This window comes from Ambystoma mexicanum, chromosome 6q (genome assembly GCF_040938575.1).
Source record: "Ambystoma mexicanum isolate Mex_15411 chromosome 6q, UKY_AmexF1_1, whole genome shotgun sequence".
Taxonomy (NCBI): Eukaryota; Metazoa; Chordata; class Amphibia; order Caudata; family Ambystomatidae; genus Ambystoma; species Ambystoma mexicanum.
The window spans coordinates 778342014-778360205 of NC_090937.1; the positions used below are offsets into that span (position 1 = coordinate 778342014).

The window sequence follows — 18192 nt, forward strand, 5'->3', positions numbered from 1 at the left end:
GTGCTATGTTTTTTTAGGTGAGAAATCACCTTGATTTTCCACATTTTAATCCTGTGTTTTATTAGTTGAGAAACAGTATAGTATTTGTTGTATTAGTGAGGTATTAATAGTTTATTCAAAAGGGGGGAGATATGTAGAGATTGTTGCCTCGTGCTGTCACGCATGCGTGGTTTGGTTTGAGTAGGTGCGTCGCGTGACAGCAGAGGCAGTTAGTCGGCGGCGAGCGTTGGCTGGGTGTCCGTGTGTGGGCCCCAATTGAATAAACCTGTGAACCTACTTTACGGGCCTCACCTCGTTATTTCAGAGGGGGATGCATTTTATTGGTAGGAACACATTAACCAAAAGCAATAAGTTTTGCCACAAGACTTCTGCGTAAATTTTACCAGCTCATTGCAAAGAAAGTGCAGACATTGTTCCACGAAAGGCAAATCTAGTTTATTGGGTGCATAGTTTATTGAGTTTTAATGATTTGGTAAGATGGGGCGCATGAAAAATTACAGCAGAAAAAAATAGCTGCTTTTGTGGATCACAGGAGCACAGCTCACATTTTTCAGTTTTGGATAATAGTTTGCTAAGAGTGTATCACTAATGGCAACTTTCATATCAGTGACAATTGGGTGCTTTGGTGAGAAGAGGGAAACTTGTAAAAAGGAATACATTATTCTTATGAAATAACATATGCCGTTATTTCAAGGCAAGTCACAGGCTTTGTATGAAAAAGGGTTGTGTTCAACCGTCTTAACAATTTCTTGCACATCCACAACATTCGAGACCCCCTAAAAGCAGGTTTCTGCTCCGGTCACTACACATAAACTGCTCTCATGAATGTGTCCAAAGTCATCGCCTCTGCTAAGCACTCTGACCTATCCTCTATGCTAATTCTCCTTGACCTGTTTGCTTCCTTTGACACTGTCAATCACTCTGATCTCCTTAATACCCTCTTTCTTCTTGGGATTCACAATCAAGACCTTAGCAGGATTGAATCCTACCTGGCACCTCGCCAGTTCTCTGTCTCCTGGAGCAACAACACCTCTCAACTCACTCCTCTAATTGTTGGTGTTCCACAAGGCTCAATCCTGGGTCCGCTGCTCTTTACACTCACAATTCTGCTCTTGGGACACTAATCTTCTCTTTTCCCAAACTCTCCTCTGATCGCTCTATCAACGTTTGCAACAGTCTCTCTGTCATTAAATATTGGTTGGCTTTGCACTCTCTAATGTTAAACTCTACCAAAACAGAGGCACTCTTCTTCCCTGCCGCAAGCTCTTTCTCATCTCTTCCTCTGCCTATCCAGTTTCCACCTGACACTCTCCCCTACTCTTCTTCAGCTAGAAACCTCAGCGTCATCTATGACCCTTCTCACACTTTCTCTACTTTCGTCTCCAAAACTGAAACAGCAGCTCGCCTCAACCACGTTAATATTAGGAAGATCAGGCAACCTTCTTCCTTTCAATACCGCCAAGCATCTCTTAACCACTCTTATCTTCTCTAAACTGGACTACTGTGCCAGCATCCTCTTTGGTCTCCCCAACTATGCTTTCTCTCCTAGTAACAATATCATTAACTTTGCTACCAGGACTCTCTTTGAACTACCTCACTTCACACCTACTTCCATTCGTACCGTCACCAGGATTGATGGCTGATGATGCGAAACGAGGCCAGATTTAAATGTCTTCTCCTGGTTCACAAATCTATCCATGGGAAGGCACCACTGTATCCATCTTCCTCTATCCAACTCTATAAGCCTTCTTGTAATCTCTGCTTTGCCTCCTCAACTACCTTTGTGGCTCCTCGTCCTCCGTGTGCTCTGTGCTTCCTCTCACTTCCGCTCTTTCTCTCTTCTTGCTCCACCTGAATGGAATTCTCCTCCCTGGGACATCCGAGAAACAATCCACTCGGATTTGTTCAAGACCAAACTAAAAGCCTACCTCCTTGCCTGTGAGTTACCCTCTTAACCTACCTCTCATCTTTTCTGCTAGCTAAAATGTTTCCCTCGTCTCTAGCCTGCCTCTGTGTCTCACTTTTTCTGCCCCCATTCTAGCACTTCACCCATGATGGTCACGTCCCAGGCACAGCTGGCCATACTCCCTACCTGCACTTAAAAATGTCCAATGTTGGTTGTCCTTAATTTATGTATGTCCACTTACATATTGTCAACGGTGACTGTTGCATTTACTCCCCTCCACAACCTGGTCAGAATGTCCCTTAACTCACCCATTGTAAGAAGCTCACTGCTTCCCGTCAAATCTGATTTCTTATCTATTGTGCGTTCTTTTGAGATCAAAAGAGAATTGTTCCTCCTGTATATAAATAAATAAATAAATAAATACAAATAAATAAAAGCTTTCATATCAAGACCTGTGTTATTGTCGGTTTCTTTGTTGAACACATTCATTTATTGGACACTATTGTTCTGTAGTCTTAAATGTTTAATTTACAGGCTTTTTCTAAAATTGGAACACAGCAGTGCCACAGTTTGGTGCCTTAGCTGGTCCTGAAGTTTCTGTAAAAACCTTGCAATTTAAATCTGTAAACAAGAACTTGTTTAGGTGAATAATGGGAGCATGTTCATAAATGAGGACCTTTTGGCAATATAATATATCAAAAGGACCCTGAGAGTGCGATAGCTGCATTTCTTATTTTGGGGGACACATATGATAGACAGATACATTATGGCTGAGCGCATCTGACAAGATGAAAGAAAAGGTATAATTGGTGGTAGGCAAGAAGGAATTAAGGATATCAAATGAAGGAAAGAAGGAATGAGAAGGAAGGGCAGACATATCTGATAAGGAAGGAAATGGAGGAACAAGAGGAGACCTTGGAAGGAAGGATGTGAGGGAAGGTGGAATGAATCGATCTCCATGACAGATCCATCGATGAAAGGGGTTGCTTGATATGTTATGGGACTCTGCTGTTTAATTAGATGTAGCCATTTCTACCAGGGTTGATGGCTTGTATACATAAGAAACCGACTTGCTGTCCCCCCCCAATCATCAGACTACCAGAGGCCTGCCACAACTTGAGCATCTGTGACATACAGCACTACTTGTACTTCTCGACCTCTCTGCCGCATTCGCCACTATTGACCAGACAATTCTACTAGACATCCTAGCGCACAGAATGAATCTCTCTGGCACCATACTCGACTGGCTCACCTCCTTTCTCATTGAAAGGACACACTTTATCTCCATGCTCCCTTATTGATCAGACCCCACCCCTGTAAAGTATGTGGTCCTGCAAGGCTCCTCGCTATTTTGACTCCTCTTTAACTCATATGTTGAATCCCTTGGTCAGACCCTTCGCAAATACAACGTCCATTCCCACCAATATGCAGATGACACACAAATATACTTCCAAATTTCATCCACTTCACAACTCCACACCCTCAAAACCAGTCTCTCCACCATCGCAAAACAGATAGCCACCCCTTTCCTCAAACTTAACCCTTCCAAAACAGAATACCTCCTCATCTGACCTCACCCCATGGATCCAAGAAATAGCCACGGACAACCCATGCATATACCTCTCCACACCTGTCAAATCCCTTGACTTCCACATATACACTCAAAAGTTTGAGGGCAATGTTTTACCGGCCACGAGATTCGTCCCCCCAAATGGACTTGCAAATGATTCTGGACTAAAGACCCTCGTTGCCTTTATGCTGTGCCCCACTAGCGGGAAGAAGAACACTATTGGGTAAGAGTACCCACACCCATTACCAAATTGTCACTCAACCAGTAGAAAAATGCAATGGTACATACATTATTTTATTAAGACAATATGTTAAAAATATATTAAACAGTCATTGATAAAAAACACATTATGCAGACTAAGAGCTGCCTAAAATTCATACCTCTGTTCTCTAAACTCACAAAGTGCAGTAGTGCTTCCTTTCAAACAACACACCTTGCATACAACTGCTGAATCACACTCTGTTCATCATACACTGTTCTTCATGCAACTGTCGAATACAAAAATCAGAAAGCTCTCCAGCTCTGAGTTGCTCCCTTCAGACCCTTAGTGTCTTGATTAGGCGAATCCTTGCTATACAAGGTTCTAATTTAACATAATAATTAATTACTCAATGTTGCCTAAAAATTTAGCAACAGCAACGCCCAACATATTTCGTTCTCTTTATAACATTATGTTAGTACAATGCTAGAACTTCTTCAGGGGAAATTCGACATGCAGGTTTTCTTTTTCTTTTCACACTCCGTGTAATAATGTTCATCTGTGAACCTATGGGGAACAGCATAAAAAAACAGCCATAAGTTTTACTGTTATTAAATCACACATATAACCAAAAATGGAGACCCTAGTCTCCTGTGGTAGGCTTACCATGGTAGCTTTAATACATAATGCTGTCCACGGCGTAGTAGGTGCGTCTTCAAAGTAAAACAGCCTTCTGTTGTAGTACACACCACGTACAATTAGCCACCGCCAAGTCGCAACTCTGCAAAAACAATTCACTTTCAGTACAAATGCGTACCTGTGCTCATGTGCACTTAATTAACTCTAGACACGTCACACAGGGTTTTACCTTTCTCTATGTTTAGACAGAAATAACGCTCGTGCAAGGTTTGCTGCTATACTCAACATAAGTACAATGGGGCACATGCCATTCCTGACAGGTGGAAGGAGCGTGTGGAGAAATATAAAAGTATGCACCTCCAAGATATAAAGCTAGATCCCTCCTAACTTAATCATGATGCGAGGTTTGCTGCTACACTCGACTTAAGTACAATGGGGCACGTGCCATTCCTGACAAGTGGAAGGAGCGTGTGGAGAAATATAGAAATATGCACCTCCAAGATATAAAACTACATCCCTCCTAACTTAAACATGATGTCAGCACCCATCGGGTGTAAACATTCTAGTCACAAGTGAAATACACAACAGATGTATAAATATTGCCACACCGCTTGTTAAAATATAGAAAGTGTGCTCACATCCGAGTACTTAAATGCGATGTCTTCTCACTTACTTAGGCAAAATCGATCTGTACGTGATCGTCACCAACTAGCTTCAGCCCGTTTCAACTATGTGAACGCCCATTACTTCTGAATGCTCGGCTTAAATCTAGACTAGGCACCGCTCAACTTGCTCTTCCTGCGGGTTCCGATGGCCAGATTTTCTAAGGGAAAACAGAATCCATTACGGAACATATTCATTAAGGAGTGGGGACGCCGACTACTGTCGCTGCCTCCTAACTCTATACCGACACACAGCGATTCCTAAAACGCATCAAAGGAGTAAACACAAGCAGCTGATGCTACAATGCTCTCTCACGTAAGAGTCCACAAACACTTACTTTCAACGTGTCTCGTGTCTTCCGTAGTTCTTGTGTACGCGTGCCGTCAGTCACCTGATGCTGTCGGTAGTGTCTTCAAACTTTCCTTAAGTAAGGCGTTGGGGCGGTGCAGATGTCATAGATTACCCTAATTGGTCTACAAAGGAATGGCCGCGAGGCACACATGGGCAGTGTTGACTGCGATGGACGAAAAATGGCTGTGAGTACTTACAAAGTAAATGAGTACCCAAAAACGCCAAGGTAACAAACTGTTTTAGAACAAATGCATTACGGGTGGCACACTCGAAAAAAAAAAACCTTCTTATTTATATATACCACATCTGAAATGCAAAAGTTGCACATTGGTTCTACAACTGCTGTCAGTTGTTAGATACGCACTTCAAAATAGAAAGCTACTACCAGTACAGGATATGTCAATAGACGGGCTAACACCATATCAACACTTTACCCCACTAAATTCCAGTCCACAGCCTCATTAAGTCCGGTTACAGCCGAGTTACATAGAGAAATAAGCCATTGTTCTTTCATCTGTAGCCTTTTGGTTATTTCTACATCGTTGGCCGGTCGGATGTGGAGAAGTACTGTCCATTTAAGATCGTTCGGCCCGTGGTCCATCATTAGAAAATGATTGACCATCGGGGCTGTGGAGACCTTGTTCTTGATACAGCTCCTGTGTTCAGTAATTCGAACTCAAATTATTCGTTTGGTCATACCAATGTACAGTTTACCACATGGGCACCATATAGCATAAATAACATTACTGGTATTACAGTTCGTAAAATTCGCTTGGGACCAAGGTTTACTCAAGCCCAGGTCAACTTGTGAGGTCCTGCTCGTTGACACATTGGCCACATGGTGCATGACCTGCTGCTTTAGGTAATCCCCACATTTCTGTGATGATCTTCTGATTAACAGGACTTTTCATGATATCGTTTTTGCTGAACAGATCTTTAAGGTTAGGGCCTCTCTTGAACGCACATAATGGGATATCAAGAGGACATTCACCTCCCATCAGTATATGCCAATTTTTCTTGATAATCTTAATAACTTGATTCGTTTGGGGGGTATATGTGCTTACAAACACTATACCTTCTTGATCTTTTGTTCTGTCATTATTTTCTAACAATCCCACACAATCGTTTTATAGCGCACTATTTTGGTTGGATATTTCCTTGCAACCAATTTCGAATTCAGATCATTAGCTTCAGACAAGAAAACTTCTTTCGTGGAACTATTACGTTTGAGACATAAAAATTGGCCAAATGGGAGATTCTCCCTTGTGTTCCGTGGGTGGCAACTGGCAAACTGTAGAAGTGCGTTACGGTCAGTTGGTTTATGATATGGTTTGACCTGTAGAATATTGCGGCTGGTGTCTACCCAGATTGTAATATCTAGGAAATTAATTTCGAAATTGCTTTGTGTAGAAATAAACTTTAAGTAAGGATTTTGGCAATTGATCCATAGCATGAAATCCTTGAACAGCTCGACAGAGCCATCCCACACTATCAAAATGTCATCTATGTAATGGCGCCACAAACCCAACTTCTAAAAGTACGGGTTAGTGGGGCTATAGATGACCTTACATTCAAAACCTTCGACAAATAGATATGCTGCCGAAGGGGCTACTGAAGAGCCCATTGCTGTACCGTGGGTCTGGTGATAAAGCTGTCCATTAAAGCTGAAATAATTCTCAGTAAGTGCCATTTCTGCACACCACAGAATAAAACTATTTGGTGTATTCCCCTCCGTTCTTTTAGTGAGGAGTATCTCTTCCAAAACCTGTAAAGTTTCTTGTTGCGGGATGCAGGTATAGAGTGACACGATATCCAAGCTTACGAGTAATTGTGCATTTGGATCAAATCGCATCTCTTCCACTATGTTAATAATTTCTGTAGTATCCTGTGCAAAAGAGTACATAGTCTGCACAAAAGGTTTAAGATACCTATAAGCAAATTTAGATAATGGTTCAAGTAGGGCGCCAGTTCCTGAGACAATGGGGCGACCCGGAGGGTTAACCAAAGTATTATAAATTTTAGGAAGAATGTAACATTTTGGTATGGTGGGATTCTTAACCATTAGGTACTCACTCTCTTGTGGGCAAATCCAACCACTAGTACAAGGTTTTTCAACTTTGTGGTTGATCAAAATAGACAGTCTACTAGTGGGGTCTTCCTTAATAAGTTGTTAGAACTGTCTGTCTTCCAGTTGGCAATGGCATTCGGCTATATACGCCTGGCGGTTGAGCATGACAATGACACCACCCTTATCTGTTTTCTGCAGGATGATATCTGGATTAGTGGCCAAACTTTTTAAGGCTACTTTCTCAACCCTAGAGATATTTTGAAAGGGACTTTTCAGTCCCTGATCTTCCAGTCAGTGTATATCATTCCAAACTCTCTTGATAAAAAACAACTGCTTCTGGAGTGTAGCTGCAAACTGGAGGATTAAAGAGGATATATTCCGAAACCCACTTTCATTTTTCTCAACATCATAATTCTGATGGAAAAAAATGGTCGTAGGTGGATTTTACGCAGTAACTGCTCAATTTCAGCATGTGTTCGAAATTTATCGTAACTGACAGTGGGTACAAACCCAAAACCCCTATTGATCAATGCCCCTTCTTCTACACTTAGTAAGTATGAGGAGAGATTCACTAGTAAGGTCTGCTGCTGCGTAGCAGTCTCGGTTCGTCCCAATTGTCGGGAATATGGCGTTGATCTAAAAAAGATTGTGGTTGCTGTTGTAGACCACCATTCATATTGCCCTGATAACCCGCCCAGAAGTTTCTCTTATTGCGTGTCATCCACACTCTTATTGCGTGTCATCCCTTCACTTCACCATCGACCCACACCTTTCCTTCACACACTACATAGCCAACAAAACATGCAATCTACAACTACACCTTCTGTCCAAAATCAGACATATCCTTCCTCTTGACGAATTCCGCACCATAGTGCAAGCACCAGTTCTATCTAAGCTAGACTATGGAAATGCTCTCCTCTTTGGACTTCGGAATAGCAACCTTTCCCTCTGCAAGCCATACAAAAGGCAGTCGCCAGACACATCCTCCACCTACCCAAACAGTCACACATCACCTTCCGCTCTTTCCCAGCTTCACTGCCTCCCAATACCCAAGATAATTACCTTCAAAAGGATTCTGCATGAATTCAAAGCCATCCATCTCAAAACTCCATCTTGCCTTCACGAAAAACGCATTGCCATCAACCAGACAAGCCAGCCAACACAACAACACCTTCTACACATTCCACTCTGCAAACTCACATGCATACAAAAACAAGCATTTTCCCATGGCCTACCTCATCACATAGGCACTGAATCCTCCATCACCACTTACAGAAAGCACCTCAAAATATACCTGTTTTCTCACACATAACCCTGCCCTTTTCCACTGCTATCAATTGTCTCTCCTAATCTTCCCATCCTTTCCTGAAAACATTTAGTAACTTCTTTTTTCAAATCCACTTGTTTAAAACTTTGAACCATGTAGGGCGCTCCGAGACCCTCCGAGTAGGGCCAGCATGCAACAACCATATAAATACAATAAATAAATACATTTATGTCGTTTTGAAGTTATCCGGACATCCGCCGATGCTCCTATCTTTTCTAAATGCTATGATCTGTCTCACAAGAAATTGCCAGTCGTTCTCATGGTTTATTTTACCAAAGGCCTAGCAGCTGCATCTGACTTGCAGATGGGTGTCTGCTGTGGACATTCAGCTGGCAACTTGGGCGTCTCTGCACACATTAGCCAACAATTACTGCCTTTTGAAGGTTTTCTAAAATGAGGAATCTGTGGGACAACTAGATGGATTAGTCTTTCCTCCTGCCAATTCCTCATCAAACTGGGGTGGGAATGAGGTAAATGGGTGCAGCCAGCTCTATATATACTACCCAAGATGTCACATCCGGGTCATGGGTGTTAAGAAGCTCTGCTGTCATCTGGGGGATATGTGTAAGATGAAGAATGTATGGCACAAAAGACTAATATATCAGAAAAGAATTGTTGAAAGATAAGTAATTTGTTCTTCTGCTGCTTGATGGGCCTACCTGGGGAGAGGCCCTGGTGCAGAAGAGTGGATCACTGTTATGTGCCTCTATCTCCACTCAATGCTGCTGTGCAGTGTAGGCCAGAGACTCAGTGGTATAAGCAGTTACAGTGTGGCTGCCATCAGCATTCTGGGAGGAGACCACTGGTTCCTGAAGGTGGTGAGTTTGAAGGCTGACTGGCATAACATGACTTGATCAGTGTCTGCTGGATCGGGAGTCTCAGTATACAATGTATGGATCTGTGTGGAGTGTATGTGCTTATAAATTGCTATGATGTGTACTTTTAATTATAATGTGGGTACATATCTGTATAAAATCTATCCAACTCATGCACAGTGAATTTATTTCTATATACAAGGCTGTCTCAATTGGCTCCATTCGCTCTCTTTCCTGCCACTTGTTGGGCTGATTTAGGGTTTATTCCCTATTGGACATTCCTTTCAAACCTTATGAGACAATGCCATGGTGATTTAGGAGCGCTAAATACTTATTTTCCATGTTAATTCCCTTCCGGATCCATTCCAGGTTTTTGGAAGCCAGTATGCTGCTTTAATAAAAAGACTATGCTTCCCAGAATGCCTGCCCACTGCTTCATCTCCACACTTGAAGGACAAGGCTGGGTGGAGGATAAGCAGTACCTGCGGCTAGCAGGCACAGCAAGCAGCGCACCAGAGGTGTGTGCTCGTTAGCAAACTTTAAAAACCTAAGTTTGTTTAAGTCCAGTGCTGGTCATTGATCAGTGGAGTAACTTTGCTGAAAATGTTTGGGGGGACATGCCATCTAAATGAAAGGGTCCCCTGCCAAATGAGTGGGAAAAATGGTGTGCCACAAAAGTTGGACGGACGAACACCCTTGTCCCCGCTCAAATTATGCCCATATCATTGATGCAGTGTAATACCCAAACAACAGTTTATGTACATTTTGGTCTAGTTCATCATTTGTGTGTTTGCATACAAACATTATTTCGATTGAATTTATTCTTGGAAAGGGATTGTATAAAACTGTTTTGAGTCTTCTCCTGCTGCTTCCTAGAGTTTGATGTTATTTTTGCACATTCGTTTCATATGCAAAGACTGCATTGTGAGTCATGACTGGTTCCTCTTTTACAGGTTTACATTACCTGGAATTAATGGATTAAATTTTGTCTTGAGGAATTCCCTTGGTGGTGGAGGAATTGCATCCCTAAGAAGTGATCCACAAGTATGTACTGAAGTAAAAATGTTGAGTTTATGATTATCATATTCTGAAGCTGTTAAGTGGGGAGCATACCATTTGCCTTTTGCAATGTCCTGTTTTGTTGCTATAAATTAAATCATTTATGTGGCTAAAAATCATTCTTGTGTATTAACCTCGAAAGGTTGATCAATTTCTCTATGCAAATGGCATACTAACAAAGTATCATAACCCTTCTTTTTATTGACTCCCCATCCATCAACAAACGGGGAGAACTAATCCTCAAGATTGGTGGGCTGATTTCTTTGTTGAAACAGTCTGTCTGTGGTGAACATTTCTATAAAATGTTGTATGGTAAGTCCTAGCAATGACACACATGATGCTTTAGGTTCTGGTTCAAATGAGGTCTTTATAGGTTGTTTTTCTTTAAGTGTTTGGATAAATGCCTGCGGGACCTAGGGTTCAATCTACAAATGATCTACAAATAATAAGGACGTTCGCTAAACAAAACATCGTTATGGGTGGGCCAACAAAAAGTAGATCTTGGTTCGGTGTCCAACACCTTGTCTGAGTATCGGAACTCTAAAGTTGTTAACCTATTCTTTTTAAGTTCTTTCTCTTCGTTAAGACACCGTAGTCAAAACTAAACACAAATGCTCCATGGTTCAGCCAATTCGCAAATACTAATCTAAAATGTTGTGCACTAAACTAATGATAGAAAACAGGTAACTACTCTTGGGAAGGCTCTTCTAAGGTTTGCTCTGTCTCGGCTATTCATTACTTTTTTCACGTTCACCAGGTTGCTGATGACCCCTCACACTTCTGATGTTTGCTTTCTTGTGTGAGGCTCCTTCTCTTGAGCCTCTTTCCCCAGTGGTCGAAGTGTACGAAAATAAGTAGTGGAACTATGTTCCCTACCAGCCTGCACAGCTCCCCACAAACCCCAATCGCCACCCCCCTCGTACGCACAATACAAACCCCAAAACACATGCTCCTGATGTTTAGGGGAACTCTCAGTGCAGTGCACTGAAAGTTAAAGCTTGAACTTCTTCCTACACTTTTATTTTAAAACAAAACCATTCCGGAATGGTTTCTTTTTAAATTAAAAGTATAGGAACTGTAAAACCTAATTAAAAGAAGTAGAGGAGCACCGCTCCCGCCCACTACGACCACTGTCTTTCCCACATTCGGACTTTTAACATGCACTCTATTTTCTGCATACACTTTGTGGATGGTAGATCACTCCTAGACCTTCAGTTTTCTTATGGTTTCACACTTGCCTCTCTCAGACATTGGGGGTCATTCCGACCCTGGCGGTAGGAGGTTAATGGCACCGGTAAGGATGCTGGTGCCGTTAACCCCTACCGCCACATTCCGAGGTCCCTTAGCGGGTCCCACCAAGAACGGCTGGTCTGACCAGCCGTCCTTAGCGGGACCCGTTAAGGGACCTTGGAGCTAATAATGGACCCGCAATTTGCAGGCCCGTTATTAGCTCCTTCCGCATTCCCATTGAGCCCTATGGGGGCTCAAATGGGAATGGGGAATGGTTTTCTGAATGGGGACTTACCGGGCCTCCAAGGTTGGAATGACCCGGTAGGTCCCCATTCAAAGACACCGGACCCGGACCCCTAATAGCACCATGGCTGCCTCCAAACTCAGAATGACCCCCATTGTCTTTTCTTAGTGTCTCCCATACCTCAGGTTCCTTGACCCTTCAGATTCTGTCTCGCCCAGACTTCGGGTGTCTTCAACATTCAGGTTTGGACTCTCCCAGAACTTGGGTGTAATGGGTATCATCCCCGTACCCTCATTCATGGTCCTTTTCAAGCAGCCAATTTTCTGTCACCTTCTTGCCACGGGTCGTTTTGGCACAGGAAACTTCTTCCTTCTGTCTGGCCCAGGGCCATGATCTACGCCCAACTCCCTTCCAGCAATCAGTACTCCTGTGGATCAGTATTTTTATTCAGTCTTCTCACGAGTGGCTGCTGCAACCTTGTGGTGGCAAAGACTCCCTCTTTCCAGATAGTGGAGTCCATGTGTACCCAAGAGTGATCTGGTTTTGGGATAGCTTCCCTCCAGATCTACTTCTCCCTTTCTCTCTCTCTCCTTTCCCCTCTTTCATAGGTGTTCTGTGTATGCAACTGTCTACTTTCTCCCTTGTGACTGATTAGGCCAGTCGTGGTTTAGTCTCTCTCTCTCTCTCTCTCTCTCTCTCTCTTTCTCTTTCTCTCTCTCTTTCTCTCTCTCTCTCTCTCTCCCTCCACCTTGTTCTTTCTCTCTCTCTCTCTCTCTCTTTCTCTCTCTCTCTCTCTCTCTCCCTCCACCTTGTTCTTTCTCTCTCTCTCTCTCTCTCTCTCTCTCTCCCTCCACCTTGTTCTTTCTCTCTATCTCTCTCTCTCTCTCTCTCTCTCCCTTTCCAGCTCTCATCCTCACTCTCAAGCTCTCTCCCTCTCTCTGTCCCTCTCCCTCCCTGCCCCTCTCTTTCCCTCTTCCCCCTATCTATTCCCCCCCTCTTCCCCCTATCTCTTCTTCTCTCTTTCTCACACCTCCAAAACACACCACTGTCCACATCTGTTCCCCAGCCCATCTAGTGGCCATTTTATCCTGAAAACTGGATAAGGCAGCCGGGGGATATGTCCAAGAGTCAATCAAACAGATTCTCATAGCCATCAACTACAGGTATGGTCTTTTGATCTTTGGACCTCAAAGCATGATCGTGATGGAACCCTCCACATGATATGCCAGAAATTAATGGATGTGGGGCTCTCCCTCGATGTCGAGAAATGTGGAATTAGTAGACATCATCTAATGTTTTACTGTCACATTGTCCGAAGATGGCATGGCCCTGGCACTGCTAAAGTAAATACTCTGCAGAAGGTCAGTTCTCCCTTGCCAGCAAGTGAGGTGAGGTCATTCCTGGCCATAGCATGGCACTGTACGCAACCACGCTCGGCTCTCTGCAACCTAACTCTGACTTAGGGAATGGGACCTTTGCAGTGCTGTTATGGTATCATTTTTCTAATTTGCTAAACTGTGCCATGTTTTTGCTTTGTGGCTGTATCGTGCTGCTCTGTGATTTACGCAACCTGACTTGAATATCCTATGCTTTCCTACGACTGGTATGCTAAGAAATGTTATGCTAAGCCTTTTTATGTTACGCAGTTGCGACAGGTTATGCCATGTTGGTCTTTTAGGATCCAAGTGTTTTGTTCTCACATGCATTTTTGCCGGAAATATTGACATAAAGGTGTGCTTTTTAATGTGTTCTTCCCCATATGCCCCTCTTGGACTTCCACTTCCTCCACCACACCCAAGCCTGTTGCAACCTGGTGTTTTACCTTTTTCATTCCCTGTTCCCAATTTCGCTGTGGTAACCGATTTTGCATTTATTTCTGTTTTTAAGGGAGTTTTACTCTTGTCTATTTCACCCCGTCCCCACACCTCTTTTATTTGGATACAATGCCGGTTTTGTTATACTAGCTGTATATATTGTGTTATGTCATGTTTTATCCTTTCACATTAATTCCATGCTGCGTTGTACAGGGCTAACACGTGCTTTGGAGCAACAGGACTCCACAAAACACGCAAATAAATTAATAAATAAAACAGGTAAGCAGCCCTTAGTATATGGAAAGGGTGATATCTCCCAAGTAGATCTTCATATGTAAGCTGGTGAGCAGACTATGCACCTACTTCTCCCTCACTCTTCCTCTCTCTTCCTCTCTCTCTCCCTTCTCTTTCCAGCCCCTCCCTCTCTCTCCCGACCCTTTCAATCTCTCCCTCTCCCTCTCTGCACCTTCGTTCGACGTTTGTTTTAAATAGCGCTTCATGGCAGACTCCACCAGGTGTTAATATTACCCCATTTTGAATGGTATTTCATTTATCAGCCACGGACGGATGGGTTAATTCGGTCGGCAGCTGTCCATTTTTAATAAGGCAAGGTAACTGCAGCCTTGGAGGATAAGGGTGGGCAAGACTTGATTATGCAGATTAACTCAATGCCACAACATACATGTATATGTATATATGTGATATATGTGTAAATATATTTCTGAGGCTTGTGGAATCTGTTTAGATCACATGCTATGCATAGGCCGACATCTAGTGGAAGCTGCAGAGTATTGTAGTTGTTGTTTTCGAAACTCGAAAAGGGACATCGACAGGGCGTGCCAGTAATACTATCCCTAGTGTGACATCTTCTGTACCCATGGTGCTTCACGCGTCTAGGACCCTCAGAGTGTTTTGTTTTCTGCCATCATAGTCGGCCGCATATTGCGGAGTTCCTTCTTGGCTGTTGCGATTGGTTAGAAAAGTTAAACTTAGTATATTCTTTCTGTCCTTTTGATATCCATCTACCGCAAGATCTTTGGCGACGGCATTCAGGACGCATTACCATCATCGATGACTACAACAACTCATCTCGACAAACATTTGCCAAGGCCTCCACTGGCCTCAGCTCTCACTGAAGGGAGAGTGGGGGGTGGTTCATTCTTTAGTCTCATTAAGAGAATGCATATTCCCCTCATCACCCACTTATTTCACTAGGCTGCCTTCCCCATACATAATGGAGAATACACCCTTTGAGTTTTGCCCCTCCTGTAATAGAACGTTACCTTGGAAAGATTTGCACTGGGTGTGCAATCTCTGTCTCTCAAGGGATCACACCGAAGGACAGTGCAAGTCGTGCAAACTGTTCAGGCACAAAACACTCAAGGACTGCAAAACAAAATGCTGGGCCCACCACGCCATGCAGGCCGAGGCCGTCCTGGATGATGAGGGAGACTCCAGTGATGGCAGCGTCAACGTCTACAGTCAATAAATAGTGTTTCAGACTTGTTGGGCCTCATCAGTGAGGTGGAGTTGTGCCTCTCTGAGTCTACAGTCTACAGAGACGCTGAGGGTGATCGGGATCTGTTGGATACCCGAGTGCAAGCCCCCAACCCCAACATGCAAGCCGGCAGTTCTGCTACGGGGATGACACCCGGTGGCACTATCACAACCAAGTCGATCCACACAAAACACACCTCACATGGCCAAACATCGACCACAACGCCTACCGGAAAGCTACACACGGTGTCAAGGGGAAGGACCGAAATGTCCCTGTCCTCTGAGCCATCACGTTCACAGTTGCCACACGACAGGCCCCGAAACAGACAGGCAAGTCTGTTTCTGACACACGCTGACTACCGGGTATCGAAAGACACATCGAGGACCCCCCTCGCATGCCGACCATTGAAGGACGCGTCAAAGGCCTCTTCGAAGACTACACCCAGCTCGAAAATGAGCAAGCTCATAATAAAACACGTTCCAGATACACTGTTAATAAATCGGACATCGAAAAACCATAAGTCTTCTAAGACACAGGGAGAGGGCTCTATTTCAGGGACTATGACCCAGGGAGAGGGCACCATTTTGGGGTCTATGCACTATAAAAGACCCCCTGCACCAGAACAAACACCCACCTCCCCTGCCTCTGTTCCCCCAGTAATCCCAAGTTCATCACAATGGACAGAACAGATTGATAAAGTCATGGGGCACATGTCCTCTCTAGCTAATTTCTTTGATGACCACCCGAGGTCTTTCAAAACCTTCAGGGTGCTCCACACAGCAGGCCAGTAAGTACTCAAAGTGGTGCAGCAGTTACCCAGTCTTCCACCTAAAGAGCCTGCACAGACCTCACACAAGCTTCCACCTCGTAGCAGGACTTAGGGCAGCATGCTTATTGTTACGCCATGGGTGACGTTGACCAATATTATGATGATGATGATGACGAAGATGTCTACGTTATCCAGACACCAGATCACTCAGACCCACCGGTGGAAGACTCACCAGTGGATAACCAAATACAGTATAATGACCTGCTCCTAAAGGCAGCAGAACATTTCAAAATTGATACACTAGAGATCCAAGTCGATAAGGACTTTGTAGAAGACATACTAGGGGATAAGAAGTCAGCAACCCAATTAATCCCACTACTACAATCAGTACAGAGAGGCTTTCAACCCTACTCCTAATTTAACACGGGCAGTCAACCCGCGCATTGAGAAAGCATTCCGGCCTGCCCCCTCAGTCCCGCTTTACATCATGGGACAGTAAAAACCCAACTTCTTAGTGGTAACAACTACTAGAAAGAGAGCAGGAACACATCTGACCTCTTCTGAAGCCTCTCCTTATAAGGAGAGTAAAAAGATTGACACTTTTGTAAGAAAGGTTGCCTCTTCGGCGGTGTCCAGTCATAGTTTTGAAAAAAAAAAGGATCGAATGCCCTTTTTTTCTAAACCAAAAGGACCGAAAAAAAAAAATCTGAATGTTTTTTTATTTATTTATTTATAGATTTTTTAGTTTAGTAAGCATAAAAAAAAAATTAAAAAGAAAACAGGGGTTGGGGGTGGGAACCCACCATAAAAAAAAATGAAAAAAAAGCATTCGAAACGTTTTTTTCCGGCACTTTTGGTGTTGAAAAAAAGGCATTCAATCCTTTGTATTTGTCACAACCCTCAGCCCTGATCTCCACTGGCAAGCCCATTGGCCAGGTGGAATCAGGACTCGGATCGCTTATAAGGCCTGGCATCCACTTCTCAGGCCCTCTTGGGGCCAGTCCTGGCACCTTTGGCGCCAGGCTCACAAACAAAGATAGGCATCTGCTTGTGGACCTACTTGTTAGAGCTTTCAGCCAACATGGAGGCATCCACATAGCTTGATTCCTAGAACCAAGCTATGCGGTCTAGTGTTTTGGGTGTGGTGGCCTAGGGACTACTTTACCTGGACTACTTTGCAGTGGCTATTTAAACCACACCCAAACAAGACAACACTCTTCGCATTACTTTGCTACTAGCAACGTGACGCTCACCGTGTCCAGCTTTCTCACGAGCCTGACGAATTCCGTACCTGCAGAAAACAAAGAACATCGTTAGCAGCAGAATCTTACCTGTAATCTCCATCCTTCACTGCTCGCAGCTCCTGGGCAGCTCCGTTTGAAGAGTTTGCCGCCCGGATCGAAGGACCTGAAAAAAGGGAGAAAGACATTATTAAAGGAGGTAAAAGAAACATTACAACCACAAAGCGCTTAGAGACTTACCTGGCTGGCTGATTATCGACCGTCGTAGCTCCGGAACTCCATCTGCACTGGGAGCACACCGCAACCTATGAAAAAGAGAAAAGCACAGGTCAGTGAGGACAAGACATCGCTGCGCTGCGCAAAGCGCCTCCTTACCGCATCAAAGCGCTATTGTGCCCCATCAACTACCGGTGACAACCAGCCTACCCAGTTCTCCAAGCGGATACTCCGCGCACCTAAGGAAGATAAAAAGAGACATTTTAGAACAGAGAAAAGGCATGCAAGAATAACAACGCCATCAATCGCAATACGACCTACCTGAAAGACACTCAAGGGCCGCAGTCAGTGAAGTAATTGGACCGCCCGCGCCCACAAAAGACCACGCGCCCCTGCCCAGAGAGCAGGACGGAGAGCTCACCAATTCTGACAGCCAGGTGAGAAGAGAACCCGGAGGGGCTGAAAACACAAGGGAGGTGGGGGAAAACTTACCTTGGTCGTCCAGTCCTAATATAGTCTTCATTTCCAGGCGGAATCCCATCGACATCGAGAACCACACCAGGGAATCATAGAGAGGGGCATC

General features: G+C 44.0%; 1 protein-coding gene across 1 annotated transcript in view; it reads left to right on the forward strand.

The window, feature by feature from the left end:
* The window catches only part of LOC138516300 (uncharacterized), a 1253275-nt gene that overhangs the window by 1205370 nt on the left and 29713 nt on the right, over window positions 1–18192 (forward strand). The window contains exon 19 of the mRNA XM_069631312.1: window positions 10492–10582. Coding sequence (XP_069487413.1) covers window positions 10492–10582 — 91 coding nt within the window. The remainder of the gene's footprint in view (window positions 1–10491; window positions 10583–18192) is intronic.